Source organism: Lachnellula hyalina (genome assembly GCF_007821495.1).
Source record: "Lachnellula hyalina strain CBS 185.66 chromosome Unknown contig00078, whole genome shotgun sequence".
In the NCBI taxonomy this organism is placed as follows: domain Eukaryota; kingdom Fungi; phylum Ascomycota; class Leotiomycetes; order Helotiales; family Lachnaceae; genus Lachnellula; species Lachnellula hyalina.
This window is the reverse complement of record NW_022157192.1, coordinates 65010-82606: the sequence shown is the minus strand read 5'-3', so window position 1 is coordinate 82606 and position 17597 is coordinate 65010. Positions and strand designations below refer to the sequence as shown.

General features: G+C 48.8%; 6 protein-coding genes across 6 annotated transcripts; 2 read left to right on the top strand and 4 right to left on the bottom strand.

Moving 5' to 3' along the window:
- Positions 1-3: 3 nt before the first annotated feature.
- Positions 4-1296, bottom strand: LHYA1_G004294 (uncharacterized protein; the record flags this gene model as incomplete). Its single annotated transcript, XM_031149256.1, has 5 exons — positions 4-56; positions 115-431; positions 508-764; positions 821-917; positions 992-1296. 5 exons carry the CDS (start codon positions 1294-1296, stop codon positions 4-6), a joined length of 1029 nt encoding a protein of 342 aa, XP_031004859.1.
- Positions 1297-2431: 1135 nt separating this feature from the next.
- On the top strand, positions 2432-3498 carry LHYA1_G004293 (uncharacterized protein; the record flags this gene model as incomplete). Its single annotated transcript, XM_031149255.1, is given in 3 exon segments — positions 2432-2657; positions 2748-3243; positions 3261-3498. 3 exon segments carry the CDS (start codon positions 2432-2434, stop codon positions 3496-3498), a joined length of 960 nt encoding a protein of 319 aa, XP_031004864.1.
- Positions 3499-3876: 378 nt separating this feature from the next.
- Positions 3877-7101, bottom strand: fap1_2 (FKBP12-associated protein 1-like protein; the record flags this gene model as incomplete). The annotated part of the gene is made up of 5 exons (XM_031149254.1): positions 3877-4825; positions 4876-5363; positions 5422-6042; positions 6081-6313; positions 6396-7101. 5 exons carry the CDS (start codon positions 7099-7101, stop codon positions 3877-3879), a joined length of 2997 nt encoding a protein of 998 aa, XP_031004865.1.
- Positions 7102-7860: 759 nt separating this feature from the next.
- LHYA1_G004291 (UPF0743 protein) lies at positions 7861-9315 on the bottom strand (the record flags this gene model as incomplete). Its single annotated transcript, XM_031149253.1, has 3 exons — positions 7861-9030; positions 9081-9203; positions 9295-9315. 3 exons carry the CDS (start codon positions 9313-9315, stop codon positions 7861-7863), a joined length of 1314 nt encoding a protein of 437 aa, XP_031004862.1.
- Positions 9316-10572: 1257 nt separating this feature from the next.
- On the top strand, positions 10573-11928 carry bem46 (the record flags this gene model as incomplete). Its single annotated transcript, XM_031149252.1, has 5 exons — positions 10573-10674; positions 10770-10813; positions 10885-11403; positions 11464-11589; positions 11772-11928. 5 exons carry the CDS (start codon positions 10573-10575, stop codon positions 11926-11928), a joined length of 948 nt encoding a protein of 315 aa, XP_031004863.1.
- Positions 11929-14110: 2182 nt separating this feature from the next.
- On the bottom strand, positions 14111-15035 carry SDH2 (Succinate dehydrogenase [ubiquinone] iron-sulfur subunit, mitochondrial; the record flags this gene model as incomplete). The annotated part of the gene is made up of 2 exons (XM_031149251.1): positions 14111-14583; positions 14636-15035. The coding sequence occupies 2 exons, from the start codon at positions 15033-15035 to the stop codon at positions 14111-14113; spliced, it is 873 nt and encodes a 290-aa protein (XP_031004880.1).
- Positions 15036-17597: the final 2562 nt, after the last annotated feature.

The following is a 17597-nucleotide window of genomic DNA, read 5'->3' as shown; positions in this document are numbered from 1 at the left end:
AATTCATGTTGAGATTTGCGATACTTCCCTTGCCTCCAGAACTATCAAGTACGCTCCTGCAAACACGTGATATTAGATGACAGACGCTTTCATGACAGACCAGACCATACGAACCTCCAGCTCTCCACCTCTGCTCGCCAAAAAACCTCAACGCATCTTTCAATAGCAACAGCGAATCCAACGTCTCCTGCGTCCCATTCTCTCGATACAAGCGCAAGTTTGAAATCGCAGTCTGATACAACAGCGTTGTGAGAAAGGGCGAGGCTTCTTTGACGCACGAGACGAAGGGATGCACATCTTGTCTCTCCGGCCCCTTTTCGCTCGAGATGCGCACGATTTCGGTTGTTTTCGCGCTGAGGTGGACGACGTTGAAATGGTTGGACATGCTGGATTTCCGTGAACAGTGGGCTTCGTGGAGGAGTAACATGGCACTAGATGATCGAACACATCAGACATTTGTGTAATCTTACATGTGCGCCGGTGCGAAGGGGTGCATGTGGTACATACATGGAGCACATGGCTGTCTGGTTCATGATGATCAGACTGTCATAACGGCCTTCGTATGCGAGGACGTTCTCTAATGCCCGGAGCGCGTTGTTCAGAAGCAGGGCTTGTTCGCCGTGCGGGGGCGTGCCGAAGTCGTTTGAGGCCATGTGATCTAGCACTTGTCCGAGGAGTCGCGTTGCTTCTGCTGTCATTGCAAAACGGCCTAGCTTTCCAGGGGAGCGGGAATGAAGGATTCCTAGGCTTGCTGGAGGCATGACCTGCATGCTCACTATCTGTTAGTGAAACCCTGTTTGGGAGAAAGAAAGCAACGCACCCCTTCATCGAAAGCTAGATCATCAGATGGCAAGGGAATATCTGGGGATGGGTGCTCGATCAAGAATTGCCGTCTTTGATAACCTATCTTGATGAACCTGAAGAATATTAGTATGCATTGAAGAATATAGATGGGTGAAGCGGTGTGGCACCACCACGCGCTGCTTCTCACCGGTCCAAGATTACAATTGCCCACCATACTCTATTCTGCTCTTCTATATCTACCCATGAAAACGGTTTCTTTTCTGGAAATTTCGCACCCCAGTTGATGCCTAATTCCTGCCCATACCTGACAGAAGCCTCCACAGAAACGACCGCAGAAGGAAATATAGCATGTCCTAGTTCAAACAGTGCGATTAGTATACCCGCCTGTAATACCTGAATCGAGACGATGCCCTGTATTTCGAGTTCTAGATAAAGCTTCTTCAAGGCCAAGTAAGCCGGCGTGATCGGATCATGCTCGTGGGGCGTAGACATGATGACTTCCATGCCCAGAATCAACAGCGCATAGTCGGAGCGGATTTTACCAGCTGAAGGCCCTAAAACATGCTCCTGGAAACGTTTCTTGGAAACTATGGGGAACCAAGAGTGGATGGTGGAGAAATATTGAGAGCTGATTGATTCCCACTGTAAGGGTCCGCCGATGATCCTAGAGATGGAAGTTTTGACTCCCAAACTCGCCTTGGGGATCTCAACCTGGCACGCCCTAAAGACATCCCACTAGATCAAGGGGGGATTAGCTATTTCCTATTCAAGACGGTTTCGGGAGTAGAGGGAAGCTATGTTTCCAGCTTACAGCTGGAGGTAAAGCACATGAGACGAAACAAAACAAAAAGGGCTGGGGTAACATCAAAGAGCCAGTTATCCTTACGTCCAAGTAAAAAACGGGTGGAAAGCAACTCGGCGCTGCTTGCGGACTTTCAGCACCAACGGTGAGAGATCGACGAAAAGAAGACTGGGACACCCTATGCCGAGCCTGCTGCTCAGACCGTCGAGCTGGAGTTGAGACAGTCGGATATTCACAAATCAAGTGTTTCCTAGCAACGAAGTCAACATACAGCCCTAATAAGCTAAAAGATTAAACCTTCAGACTTCAGTTACACTACATATGCTTACTTTGAACACAAAGAACACTTAGGGAGCCCCTTGTCGCATTTTCTTTTCCGAGCTTTGCATGAGCTGCAGGATAATTGCGAGGACATCAGAGCGTAAGTTCGGTTTGATGTTAAGCTTCGTTATTGTTGTGATACTGTAACGGTTCCCTGCGGAGGCGGCGTGAAAACCGCCCCGCATAGCACGGCGGCCGCCAGATTCGGCGGGCCCGCTGCTCTGCAAGCTGACCCGCTTGTCCAATCAAGACATTGGTTGCCCCATTCCCAGAGAGGCAATCACGAGTTTCAAATCAAATCGCATAATCCACTTTGTTTATTTATAATACAAAGCTGCTGCGTAGAAGGTATAAAGAATACAGATCTCCTCGAAATTATGAAGCCTCCCAGCACAAACTTCCCTAGCCATCGTCAATTTGCCCCGGTGATCAATTTGATCCCTCAGAACTTCACAAGCACTGCTTCGAACAAATGAAACTTACAATACTTAACCTACCTATATAATGGCTCCTCGGATTTTCCTCACTGGAGCTTCTGGATACGTCGGTGGCCAATTCATCCCCAACATGCGAGCAAAGCATCCCTCATATCAAATCATCAGCCTCGTTCGAACCAAAGAGACAGGAGAAAAACTCACCTCCAAATACCCATCTGTACAAATCGTCATCGGTGATCTCGATTCCAGCAGTCTGCTAGTGGAGCAAAGCAAGTTGGCAGATGTGGTGATTCGTATATATGCTCGCTCCTTCATCCAGTCCCCTCTCTACTCGAAAGTAATGTACGTACGAAACGTCTAATACACCCATCTCGGAACCCCAGAAGCCGCAGACTGCGATCACCTCAACGCCATAACGTGCATCATGCGCGGCTTGTCCGCCGGCGCGAGAAACGCACCTCTCATCCAGCTATCCGGCGCAGCCAGCGTCCTAGATATATGCAATGGAGTCGGGCAGCGGAGCCCGAGAGTCTGGGACGATGGCGTGGACTTGGATGAGATCCTCAGCTTCGACGCGACGCATGTGCATCATGCTAGCGACAAGCTTGTGTTCAGCGAAGGCAAGAAGCACGATGTCAGGACCGCGATCGTGGCGCCGCCCATGATATACGGTAGAGGCCACGGGATCAAGGAGTGGAGCATGGGCCTGCCGTGGCTGGTTGGAATGTTTAAGAACCGTGGAAAGGGGTTTGTGGTTGGGGAGGGCAAGACGATTGTCAGTAGTATACATGTGAGGGATATTGCGGATGTGCTGGTGTATTTTGCGGAACAGGCACTGGGTGCGGAAGATGGCGGGAGGGTGGAGTGGGGTGAGAAGGGGTATTATTATTGTGAAGCGGGAGAGTGTACTTTTTTGGACATGTGGATGTTATTGCGAGAGAGATGAAGGGGAAGGGGATGATCGAGACTGCGGAGCTGGATTCGCTGACGTCTGAAGAGGCGGATCAATTGCATCCGTGGGCTACTTTCATGTATGGATCTAATATGAGGATTTGTGCCTCTAGACTGCGGGGTTTGGGATGGACGCCGAAGCAACCGGGGGTCATTGAGACGGTTTTCGAGATGTTAGAATGAACAGGCATGAAGAGGAAAAGAGCTCTGTGTGTCTTGATATTCCAGACAGACAGTCATGTCACTGATGAACATCCAACCTAATAAGTCACAAATTGGAGAGTATGAAATGCATGATATCTACAAAACACAACACGCCACTGCTCTTTCTCAATTGTGTCAATCTAGCCTGCATTGATATACTACTTCCCAGGAATTTAAAGACAGAGAGGCTTGAACGATTATCGATTTGTCTTGCTTTTGCTTCTATGATGATTTCTCTACGTATATTTCGTTTCGTTTCGTTCGTTTCCTCTAATCTCATCTCATCTCATGTCATGTCGTAAAAACTACTACATACGCTAGCCCGCTCGCTTAAAAAGGGGGACGTACAGCATTAAGCTAAGCGTCATCCCACCCCTCCTTCTCAACCTCCCTCTCCCAATCATCCGCCACCTCCTCCTTCTTACTCTCCCTCTTCCTACTCCCCAACACAGTAAAAGAACTCTTATGTCCAACCTCCTTCTCCCTCACCGCAAGCTTCCTCCCCGCCCCCTTCGCAACCTGCGACCAGCCCCCCCCACTCGCATTATCGTCTTCTCTCCTAGCGACGTTGAGACTGCTATCTACGGCGCAGAGAGCCGTGGAAGCAGCAAGCTCGAGAGCTTGGACTTTCTTCACGATCGAGGATTTGGCGGATGAGAGACTGAGTTCTAGTTTGTGCGCTGCAAGGAAATGGCTTGGGAGGGGTTTGAGAACGATGTCGCCGGATGGTAGGAACGCGACGTCGAATGCCTCGAATCCAGCAGCTGAGAATTCCGCGTGCAGGTCCGTGCGCAGTTCATCAATCGTAAGACCAAACTTTGGATTGCTCAATACGAAGGCGTTATATGGCTCCGCACTACTCACCAGTCCCTTGCTCGATGGCTCTGGCGCAGCAACAGGTATAGCCTTGAGCTTGATGCACTGGCTCAAGGTCTTCATAGGCGCCGAGACGAATCGAGGGGTTTTGAAAATAGAAACATGTCGATGAGGCTCCGGATCTTGACTCTCGCTGTCCAACCCAAAATCCTCAGCCAGAGCATGTATGAATGCGCGCTGACTAGGTTGCATTGGTTTAAACCGCAGCCGTTTCTCCTTCTCATCCGCCGCAAAGACGCGGAACTCGCGCTCTTGTACTTGTGCGAATTTTGGGGCCTCGCGAAAGAGATCGAGTGTTGTTTGGGAATAAGGGATATGGTCATTGAGATGTGTGGCGGGGTCGATGTTCAAAGCAGCAGCGAGCTTGGCGTTACGTTGCAGCTTTAAACAGTCGTCTGTGCATTCTAAAACCTTGCCGGTGTTGCCATCGCTTGTCTTTGAAGCGAGACATCTGATGTCTTTCTTCTGGTGTTGACACACGCAAGTGATGAATGTTTTGGCTTGGCAGGGCTGAAGTTCTTTACACGGGTAAGGAGCATGGCAGGGGTCCGAGCAGGAGTGTTCGCAAACTGTCTTCTTGCGGCCGCAAGGCTGGGCGCAGGGTGAAGATGCGTCTTCGCATTGGCCGGGGCGGTGGCAGGGCTTTTGGCAGGTGTGAATTCCGCATTTGAGTTTCTTGCCGCAGGGAAGGCCGCAGCGGACTTCAGTGAACCAGCAGGGTTGGTTTTTGAGGCTCTTCTTGCCACAGATGCAGGGCTTTTCGACCAGAAATGGGCATTTGGGACAGGATTCCGAATCTTGATGGCATTGGTGCTTGACTTGGGGATGGCCACATGTTCGTCGGCGGGTGCAGTCGAAGCGGCATTCAGGGGGTCGAGTTCCACATGGCTGTGGTGGTTGGAGAACAGTTCGACCACAAGCACAGCTGATATCTTCGAATACAGCTTCAAGACAGCTTGAACAAGGACCTTTGTGGCACAGTTCTTGACAAGAGTGGTTGCTACACTTCAGTGGACGGCCACAAACCTTAAGACAGATGTGTTCAGCCTCGATATTTTCATCTCCCCTTGGTGCTGCACTCAAACCTCGATGCTTGCGCTTCAAAGCTTGTCGTTCGCTTGCCTTCTTCTCTCCAGGACAACAGCGTTCCCCACACTCATGTCTGCCACAGTTTAGAGTTGCTCGGCAGATACGCATGCAGGAGGGCGGCTCCTCAGTTCCCTGGTGACATATTGTCTTTGATGTGGTTCTTCCGCATCGACAGGCAATTTGGACTGTTTGCAGACAGGGTCTACATTCGCCCTCATGGCAAGTCTGTTGGCAGATATGTCCACATTGAAGCAAATTCTCGCATTTCTCCTTGCAGTGAGGAATTGGAGCCGAGCAATCTTTTCTGTTTTCTTCCAGTAGACTAGATAATGGTGTCTTTCCACAAGGGCAGTGGGTGACGACATCGGGCGAGTATGGACAGTGTGCAGATTGCAAATCTTGAACGTGACATGCCTTCTCACAAAAGTGATCCGCGTTACCACAATCATAGGGCCTCTTGCACTCAGCACCACAGTCAAAAGATCCCGTCCAGGTCTCATCCTCTGATTGACTCTGCCTCTCCTCATCCCGTTCAGAACAAGCAACAGGCTTCTTCACCTTGCCACAGTAACAGCGAGAATCTATCAGAATCTCACAGCCCCCACATAGGCCTTCATGACATCCTCTCTGACAATTATGTTCCCCACAAGGAAGGACGTCATCGCAAACCTGCCCACAGCTCCATCCACCGTCATAATTCGTATCCTGACATCGCCGCGTCGAGGTCTCCTTCCCACAGAAGCAAGGCAAAGAAGGGCCCATATGGCTACAAGGCAGACAAGGACCAGCATGGCAAATAAGCTCGCAGGGATGCGGACAATGTCCCAGTCTAGGCTTCGAACAGGTCTGTCCGCAAGAATGAGGTGGTAAGCCAGGGAGAGAACGGGGCTCTATCTCCTTGGCACACCAACATGTATATTCATTCGGCAGGCCATCTTTTGGTAGGTTGCAGCCCGGACATCGCCATTGTCTTGGCGGCGGCAGTTCTCCATTATCATTCGCGCGCTGTTGATGTGTAGAAATCTCATTCTTCGACCAGCGCTTCACGCACGTTAGATGTAAAACCGACCAGCACGTCTTGCAACTCCAGATCTTGGAATTGGGCAGGACTTCATTGGTACATATAGCGCATTCGTATTGACCGTTTGTGATGTCTTCGTGTGTTCTGGAAGCGATGTCTGGGGCTTGGGATTTCGACATTCTCCGAGGGCGGGGCACTTGATGTTGTCTTGCACGCGGGGCAACTGGTTGGCCTGGAATGAAAACTGGGGCATCGCCTGCCAATGAGCCTTCTGTTGAGGGGACATTTGAGGTGAGTTGGCCTCCAAATGCTCTTTGGCCATTGACCATAGGTTGTGCGCCACCTCTTCTTCCTCCTCGTCCAAGTCCGCCCCTTCTGCCACGGCCACCTCTGTTTGAATTCGAGGTAGGGGGAAGAGTTGATTCTGGTGCTAAGGAAGCAGGTCGAAGTACGAGTGGAGTATTTGCGGTCTGGGGAGCAGGATTTGGAGCAGTGGCAGTTCCAGTTGCCCCTCCTCGGTTTCCACCTCGTCCGCGACGATTGCGTGGTGGTCTGTTCCGTCCCGCTGGGGGAGGAGCTGTTTCAACAGCGGACATGGTTCGGGTATAAAAAAAGTTGGTGATTGACTGAAAAGCCGTCTTTGCTATGTGAGGGTTGTTAATCAAGATGTGTGTTGATATAATTGCTCGGTGCCTGGCGCTCAATTTATCTGGGGTTTTGTTTTTGGGGTGGTTATTGTTTTCTGTTTTTGTACTTTGAATAGCACAGCGTTGCGCCTTTGAAATACGGCGTCTTCGAAATGTAAAGAAAAACAGGAAGTCGAACGGTCGTGAACCGGTGAGGTTGTCTGTGTATTTACAAAGGAGCACAAGGCTGACCTTTTATCGACTGGTGGCAATTCAAACGATATCTCGAAGAGGTTAGCGGGGACAAGTGAGAAGAGTCACAAACTGAGCTGAGTCACGGTCATACGAAAAATATGTGCAGTCGATGTATCATTTACTGTCGAAGCAGCTACATGGATATCCGTACATAAATACCCATACACCTGCAGCAGGTAGTTCCATCTGCTTGGTCAAAGACAGCCAAGGCTTGAAAGCATGTTCCAATCACCGCAGCCAAAAATCTCATCAACAGCCTCGAGGCGCAAGGCTGGACTGAGTACATTAGGTGTCACAATTCAGAAACGAGGTACAGTAATTGAGTTGTGAAATTCGCAGTCTTTGCTGCAAGACGAGAAGCGCCTTGATTCCAAGTCTAACTATTAAGGTCCAGCTCCAGTAACCAGACAGGAGGTGGAATGCCACACATACATGCAATGCAATGCCAGAGCCAAACCTAGATAAAAAATGGTATCATAGAAACAGAACGATCTCTCCCCGGTCATTCCTCTTCATCCTCAAGCTCCTCCAGAGCTCCTTCTCTTCTTCCCCCTTGCTCAAGCCCACTCCTACGGCATTTCTGTCGCGGTGATATCTCTTGAGCGCCTTGTTCATGCTCACACCTCGCTCGCTGTCTGGGCCCTTGTTGATGTAACTCAGTAACAAGTCTGCGCGTGGCTTGTAAACGACCATTTCGGCGGCAGGGTCGTCTTGAACAGCGCGATCCTCATCCCTCGGATGGTACTCGATCATTTTGGGTCTCTCGGAAGCTTCTCGATGTCGTCTGTGCTTCCTCTTTGGTCTTTCCTCAGATGAGTGCTCACGGGATGGGCGTGTGCTGATCAGTGACATTAAATTGCTGCTTATGGTATCGACACGGCTACGGCCACGCTTGGAATGCTTCGTCTTCTTCAATGGACTCCCAGGGGAGGCATCAGCTACATCGCCGCCAGAATAGTCTGGAGATGGTGGGAATACTGAAGGACGGGAAAGTAATCGATTGAGGCCACCAGTTAACCCGGAATGAAGAACAGGTGGGGCATCAGTCATGACTTCGTCGGTTTCCCCACGTGGTGATAGATCCCGGGTATCGACATGTAGACGTTTGCGCTTCTTATCCTTCTTGTCCTTGCTCGTATGTTCGCGCTCCTTTTTCTCCCTTCGGCGTTCCCTATCCCTTTCTGCCTTGGGCGCTGGGGTTTTGAATTCTTCTGTTGGTATTGGCCCACTTCCATACTCGACGAGTTCCGATATATTGTGGCCTGCGTCCTCGAATCGTACTTTAACTAAACCCTGGTTGTTGTTCTCTTCCGGCGCTTCCTCGATCAGGTTCATCGGCTCGGGCGCAGGTAGTTCGAGTCGCGATGTATTAGGAGTGGCGTCAACAAGAAAATCAAAGACATTGACAGGATCCGAGTTGAATTCAAAACCAGGTGCTGCCGATGGAGGCTCCGGAGCCTCCGGCATAGGAGGGTCGACGATCACGATATGCGAGTTGTGGTGGTACTCATCATCCGCATCCTCGACATAAGCTTTGTGTGGTACGACGGCCCTCGAATTGTTATGGTGACTCTGCTTGTTCTTCCTTTCCTTGTCCGGTCTGTAGAGGGCGCCTTGGTATTTTTGCGCTTCACTGATACAGCTCTTTCAACTGTTAGTTCTATGCAAGACAAGTCGCGCAGTCAACTACGTACGGTATGAGCGCGGTACTCGTTCCCTTGGAAATGTACCATGCAGTCGAGACATGTAAACGATGCGCCGCGACACTGATTGCGATGAGGGTCAAGTTTCTTTTTGGTGAGGACGTCTCCGCAGGACTAGACAAGACAATAGTCAGTAGAGCGCATTTTATCACCAAGATATGTTGGTGGTGTTTCACGGCGCGTAGAGGTGAAAGGGTAAACATACCTCGCAAGAGAAGGATACCATGATGAATTTTTCGTTGGGCTTTGATTTGTGGGTTGGTTCTGGTGGGTTGAATTGGGGATAGAATTTGGGATGATTGAAGTAGAAGGGATGGTCTGACTGCTGGGGACCTCTGGGATATGGCGGGGACGTAAGGGGACGAAGTCTAAGGGGGTTTGCGTGGAAGTTGTAGGAGGATGTTCCAAAGTTCCTTTTACCGAGTAGCCTTCCTGGCGCTATCGCTGTTTATTCCTGGACGGTACCAAGGATTGCGGGCTGTGGCACTGGAACGAGCGCTGCTGCAAGGTCGCGTCGTCGTGTGCATGAGCAGATCAGCCCAACACGGAGAATGGGGGACCTTTGATTTGTTGGTGTAGTGCCAGGGGTGCGTTGCCTTTTCTCTCCTTTTGGGCGAGGGATGTGAGAGGAAGAGATGAAATCTCGGTTGTGAGCGAATGGTAGGATAGAACAGGCCACTCCGAATAATGGCATTCGAACATACGGAGGTACGGAGGAGTAAGGATCAGAACGAGAGGAAGGTCATGTGAGGTGGGGGAGTGGAGTGAAGCTATTCCTGTTGTAGGCAGATGTAGGCAGATATATGATTGCGATGTTCCTCTTATTGGACTGCCCTATCCTTCTAGACTCCTTCCACTTGGAGTGTACACGGGCAACTGCATCATCTTGAACACCTCCAGTCGGTTTCTTACCATCAGCTGGCCCCCTGAACGATGGACAGATCTGGTCATTATCCGGTAATCTATTCGGCACAGGAGAAGTAATACGGAGTATAAGGTAAACAATGCAATATACAGGTATAATGCGAGGTTTTGTGACTTATTGTAAGCATGGATCTGTTGCAGCATATAATATAGGTAATAATATTGTATTATTGTTCCTGTACTCCGTACACCGTGGATAACTCTTTTCGCTCTACAAGTAAACTGCATCGCTCTATTGGGCGCTGTACAATAACGCCGTTGCAATAAGCGGGCTCCCAAAGAGTATTTCAACAAAACTCGTCTCGCGCGTTTCATTCTTCACCTGCATCTCGTTTCTGTCCGCCACTACTCCACCTTCACCAACATATACCTGCCCCCAACAGGCAAAGAAAGGCATAATCCACTATAAGGATCTCCCACCGCCATCATTTCTCGCTGCTCGGCGAATGATGCAGATGCACCGCTGAGACAACTGTCAAGTGCAGCCTATTCGGGCCACGAGACAACATCACCAGGCAACCGAAAAGCGAAACCTGCGAAAACCCCCTTTATCACCAAAATGTCTTCTCCCCAGGACAACTCCAGCTCCTCTCTCCAGCAGATGACCTCGCTCTTCAGCTCCATGGCAAGCTACATGCGTCTGCCGGTTTTGATCTCTTCGGTACCTTTGCCCTCTCACAGTCCTTACCTTACTTATCTAATCACCCAAACCACACCCATCCCATGTCATCACCGTCGTACTTACTCTGGCGACAGGGTGTCGCTGCTGTGCTGAGTTCGTTACTGTATTTCAAGCAAAAGTATGTTTCTACCCCTTAATTCCCCACTTCCTCTCCCGTTATTCTTTGTAAAGCTAATATGCCTCTACCAGAGCCCTCATCTACCCCTCCCATATCCCCAATCTCGCCCGCACCGAAGTCCCCCGGCCCTCGCAATTCGGCATCACCGATTTCGAAGAACTCATGATCCCTACCCCCGATGGCGAAAAACTCTCTGCATTCTACATCCGGGGGCCCAAGGTTCCTTCGAACAAGAATAGGAATACAACGGTGTTGATGTTCCACGGCAATGCAGGAAACATTGGTCACCGAGTGCCCATTGCGCGTATGTTCGTGAAACGCATGGGATGCAACGTATTTATGCTCGAATACCGCGGCTATGGACTTTCAACAGGTTCCCCAGACGAGGTCGGTTTAATGATTGATGCGCAAACGGCGTATGATTATATACGGAAAAGAGCGGAGACCAGGAACCATGATATCGTCGTGTTTGGGCAGAGTTTAGGGGGTGCGGTGTCCATACAGCTGGCGGCGAAGAATCAGCATGATGAGCGGTTCAGTGGGTTGGTGCTTGAAAATACGTTTTTGTCGATGAGGAAGTTGATTCCTTCGTATGTCCACTTCCTTATCCCAAATCCCCTTTGTTTCAACGTGTAGACTGACCAAAACAGCATCATCCCACCAGCTAAATACCTAGCCGTCCTCTGCCATCAAGTCTGGCCATCCGACACCTTCATCCCCTCTATAACCGAACTCCCAATTCTCTTCCTCTCTGGTCTCCAAGATGAAATAGTACCGTATGTCCCCTGTCTCTTTCCCTCCCTCCCTTTTTGAATGATGACCAATTTACATCCACAAAACCTGAAGTCCCTTCTGGGACCTGATTTAACCATTTTTGAAACCTGTCTGACTTTTATACCCCTCCCCGCCCTCACCAATCCCTCTCATAATTGGCTTTGGACTAACCAAAGAAACACAGACCCTCACACATGCGCCGCCTCTTCGAAATCTCCCAATCTCCTACCAAGATCTGGAAGCCTCTGCCAGGCGGAGACCACAATTCCAGCGTACTGGAAGAGGGGTACTTTGAGAGCATAGAAGACTTTGTCGCAAATCTAGAGACGAAAAATGGTTAGATATTGCTTGCTTGCACTTGCTTAGCTTAGCGAGGCGTTTGGGTTGGTGAGGTAGATTGATGTTATAGCTTTCATGATAATGATAGATTGGCTCGGACGGTATTGGAGTTGTATATTATATATAGGATTAGCTGGCTATGTTGGAATAGAGATACACTTGCCCGTGAGGGCTGAATCTTCCGCTCTTTATTACTTTGCTGGAGGAAGTTCCTGCAGACAATACTTATAATACATTGGGCGCAGAATATCTAGCAAGAAATTTAGAGAAGTTGTTAGAGGAATGGCGCGTTCCGCAAGGTTGACTGGATAAATGTTAGAGTAAGCACGCCCTCTCATACAGTAGTTGAATAATATCCCTCCTCAGCGCCTTTCCCGAAATCGATATGCGTCTGATAAATAAACGTGCACAAAAGAACAATGTCCTCGGTCCGCGCAAAAGGCAATCTTCGACACAGATACGCAATACTCAGTTACATCTGGGGATCCAGGCCAGACAGCGGGAAAGTAAGAGAATCGAAATCGACGCAACTGTAGATGTTACTCTAGTGGAAATTGACCTAGCTCTTTATTAAGTACATACAACGAACTTCCGCATACGATCAAGGACGCCGTCACCGCCACGAGAGGGAATGGGGCTCGATTACCTGTGGGCAGATACTCTTTGCATTCAACCGCGTGTTTACGAAAACGAGGCAATGATGACAGCTGATAGGAAAAAGCAATTCGCGGACATGCACACGATCTATGGAGGAGCATGCTTCTGTATTGTCGCAGCAGGAGGTGAATCTGCCTCTAATGGTTATACAGTAGTAGGGCTCCGTCTACCATCTACCAAGGACCGAGAAGCCAAACAGACCGACATCGTGACTCGCTCAAAGTCCTGACCCAATCGGGAAGAAGTTTGTTTCCTAGCCAAGGATTGCGCTCAGCAATGATAGCTCACTAGCCGTACTGTACCGCTTCTATTGCCAAGTAATATCAGCAAAGTCAACTGGGCAACCCGTGCTCGGTGTCCGCAGGAACAGCTGTTCTCAACACGATATCTTATCATTTTAGACAACCAGGTATACTATCCATGTAAGAAAGGCATGTGGTTCGAAGATATGTCTCTGCAAACCAAACAACCCATGTTGCAAGCTCACGGTAATAACGGCCGAAATGATCTACTGCCACTCAGTCAGTCTTTGACAAGTCCAACACATCTTCGTACCTTGACAAGATGTATCACGTCCCTCTCCTTACCACCCACACACTCCACGGCAATTCCCCAATATCTCCTCATCCTCAGTAGACATACTCCGCACATCACTACTATTCTCAACAACGAAGTCATGGCTCGACCAGCAGCCCGGCCCCGTAGCGACTGGCGGAATAGCGCTCGCGCTCTAACGGTAATCCTCAGCACGTAGCACGATATGTCAAAACTCGCCAGCTGAACGAGGACTTGCACGTGTATACCTGGTCTGTATAAGGTACGTTTCGTAGCCTTTCAAATCGCATCGGGACATATGTATGAAGTCGCGTATCGCAAGGGTTTTGAAGGACTGTTGGATGACTGAGGGGGATGCTAAGCTTCGCTTCGGGGTGTGAGCTTGGAGCTTGGTTGGGTTGACGTGAGGGGGTGTCTTCAGGCCCTCAAGGTACTGGACGGAAGGGGAGGTAGAGTTAGTGAAGAGAAGAGCAGAGAAGCTCTATATAGGACAGTTATCTATATACATCACATAGTCAGCGTTCCTGCTTCCTGCAAGGTAAGAACAAGAGCCTAGACGTTCGTTGGTTGGCGGAGCGGAACGGAATGGAATGGATCGGGTTTTTCGAGAGCTGTTTCCATGGTATAGTGGTAATATAAGGTGAGCTTTATAGTCTTGGCTGTGTATTAGCATGGGATGAACAGAGATAGTATAGGAAAGCAGTAAAATATATAGCAGGATGTTGGAGTACTGCTAACTGGGATATATACCCGCGTTTTAGAAGCAATGAATGGCGTGCGATACAGATCTCATCTGACGTGGGCCCGGGCTAGGAAAAAATAACTATGCATTTGAACGACGTTAACAAATATCATATCTACACGACTGGAAAGTCAGCCACCAATTCCAAACACCGCCATCACCATGTTGCCGCTGATCCCAATCTCATCTCATCTCATCGCCATCAATCCATCCCATCTTCATCCTAATCCTTACAATGCCATGGCCTTCTTAATCTCCGCAATCGCATATCCAGGGTTCAAACCCTTCGGGCAAGTTCTCGAGCAGTTCAGAATAGTATGGCATCGGTACAGACTCATGCTGTTATCCAGCTGCGCCTTTCTCTCCTCCGTATGCTCATCTCTGGAATCCGCTATCCATCGGTAACTCTGCATCAGCACAGCCGGTCCAAGGTATTCCTCCGAATTCCACCAGTACGAAGGGCATGATGTCGAGCAGCAGGCGCAGAGAATACATTCGTATAGCCCATCGAGCTTCTTTCGCTCCTCTTTTGATTGTAGGTATTCTTTTCCATCTGGGGCGGGAGTGTTCTTTTGGAGATAGGGCTTGATGGATTTGTATTGCTTGTAGAATTGCGTCAGGTCGGGGACGATGTCCTTGACGACGTAGGTGTGGGGGAGAGGGTAGATTTTGCTTTCTGCCTTGACATCGGTTGGGATACGGCCTGGATGAAATTAGATATTGCTCAACATATCTGATAGGTAGATTGTACTTACACAAGCAAGCAAGAGTGTTAACACCATCAATGTTCATCGCGCAGCTTCCGCAAATACCCTCTCTGCAACTCCGTCTGAATGTGAGGGTGGGGTCGACCTCGTTCTTGATTCTGATCAGGGCATCCAACATCATAGGGCCGGTTTTGTTCAGATCCAGGGTGTAGCTCTGCATGCGTGGCTTGGTGGATGGCTCATCGGGATTCCATCGGTAAATGTGGAATGTCTTGATCTTCGAGTCTGCATCCGCAGCGGGTTCTTTAACTGTCGTGGTCTGCGACGGAGGCACAGCACCAGACGTAGCAGTTCCAGTGACAGTTGCCATGGTCCGCGTCCGTATTTGGGACTTAAAGGCTGGACGTGTTGCCGCGAACAGGCGCGAGGTTGTGCGTAGAGCTGCCATTGTTTGCGGCGGAGGGGAGTGTGGTGTTGTTGACAAATGTGGTGGTTTCTCACTTCAATCAAGAAGTCTAATACCGAATGCTTGGATTGGATTGATCAATCAGTGAAAGAGATATGTGGTTGCCACTCAATGCGAAGCCAAAGACCGTCGTCGTAGAGTCTTCGAAGGTCGTCCGTCGCCCATTGACGGCAAAACGATCGACCTCGGGAATTCAGAATGGCTTACCTCACCATTTCTGACCAATGAGAGCACTGCTGTTGATAATCGCGGGCACCAAACGGAGCTTCTCGGGAACAACCACCAAATAATCACGTGCAAGCTTATATTTTCATCCTTATCATCAGCTCTGACCTTACGACTGAATATATCCATTTTCAACACCTTTTGAGCATGTTAGCTCTTCTTCATGTTTCTGTTATTATCCTGCTTCCGTTAGAACATAAAGTACTTGCATATCTCAGACGCAAATTTGAGAACTTTTCAAGGCTTTTTGCGACTTACAAATAGCTGGTGCTATTGACATCCTCTCTTTCAATAGATATGTTATATAACCAATCTATGGATTCTATTATGTCTCTTATCATATGACCCCCTAAGTTGCTCTTTCTACTTTGTCTCAGCAAGCCGGTATCACCTCAACTCTCTTGCCATACCTCATGTCCGCTCGGATGTCTCGGCAAGAATAGGACATTGCAATGCACTCCTCGGTCAAACTGTCCAAATACTTCATTGCGACAAATGGAAAACCTTTATCCTTCATGAAGGTACTCTCGTGGTTGAACAATTGGCTTGAGGCTAGTGGTAAAGCTTTGTGTTGCCTTTTGTGCAGACTTGGGCCGCATTATACTATGTGTATGGAGACTAATACATAGATACAAGTGGGGAAGACGTTTCTCTTTGCCGGTACAACGCTATGCTCAAGATTCGCTAACAATGTCTCCAAGTTATCACTTTTTGAGTACACAATCGATGATATCGGAGTCAATCGTCTGAATATGTTTCAATATTCTTCCAATGCAGGTTCTTGGTTATTAAGTCAATGAGCGTCTCGGTTCTTGATTTCCCTTTGATCCCTGGGACTCTTGACTTAGACACAACAATATTTAATAACCCTGCATATTCTAACTAAGATCTCGAAACTCACAAAGTGGGGTCTATATTGCAAAGAGCAACATCGTCGTCAATACGATATCTTGAGCAAGTAGCAGATTGTACATCCGAGCTACGGAGTATATAACTTTTTTGCTTGATCGTGGCCAACGTTGCATTAAATCGTCGATGCTTGAGAAGTATCTCACATCGAGCTATACGTGAGGATATGTTGGAAGCCCTCCAATTTCGCAGAGGTAATGTGGCTCAAGTTATGGTCAATGGGGTCGTTAGCAGCTTTCAGCAGAAGCTAGCTCGCACAAATTTAGATTTCACTCATCTTGTTTACTATGAAATCGTTACATATAGATCGACAGCCTCCGTCTATTCGAAGATGGCCTGCGGAATGGCATTCAGTTTAAGAAACATCAGTCTTCACTCGTATTACCCCTAATGGGGAAGATGCCGAACCAGGTCTACACCGTCTTCAGTCCGGTTGTTTTTCCAGTCCTCAGGCAATCGAAGAGAAGAACTCTTACCCGTTGGTCGACGTGTTACAGTTCACTACAACAAAAGGTGGGTGTGGGAGCTCCAAAATTGCAAGAAACGTTTCATATGCTAACCCTTGACAGATTCTAAGAATCGCGAGGATGCCATGTCTTCGTATATGGGTTCAGTCTACTGAAACTGCACAGGTTACATTGCGAGTTGGAGAAACAATATTCTCCTCGAAGACGCAACATTCCTACTAGGTTTACCAGTAGCGGCTTTTTACTTCTACATTCTGTTCATGCAAGCATAATGATACCACCCCACGGCAGAAAGTTGTCTTACTAGGCCTACTATCTTACGCGTAGAAACCCACATCACTAGGTGCGTTGGGCGGCGGCGAATAGTCTTCTATCCAAATAGTTCTTCATGCTGCCGAAATCGTCGAGTGGATTATTCACAAACAAATTAGAGTCATGCTCAATGGACGAAGATTCATACCCAGGAACTACATAAGGAAAATGGGGAATCCTGAGAATTTCAAGCTGAGATTAGAAGCAGCACTGGAGACTGGACCTTTGCTGCACTGCCACATAAGGGCATCTTGAAACACATCACCACCCTATTCAAGTTCCCTAATCTTATTACTCAACCGGCCATGGCGCCTTCAAATCTCAGGACGCATCTTTCTTACGCTGCAGTCATGGACAATGACAGCAAGGTACACTATCACCTCAACAGATGAGCTTTGCAAAACATGCCTATAGACTCGCGACTCTAAACTTTAGGGCAAAGTCTGGCTAGCTGCTTTTCTAGGCCCATATGGAATTGCATCCCTGGAATTCCTGTTCCTGTCTAAGGCCACAGGATTCGTTGAGTCAAAGTTTCGAGATCACAGCAGGACTGTCTTTTTGAGACTCGATTTTCAAAGTGAAGAGGAAGGCGCAAGTGAAAAGATCGGACTTACTTCTTCGTCATGCTCAT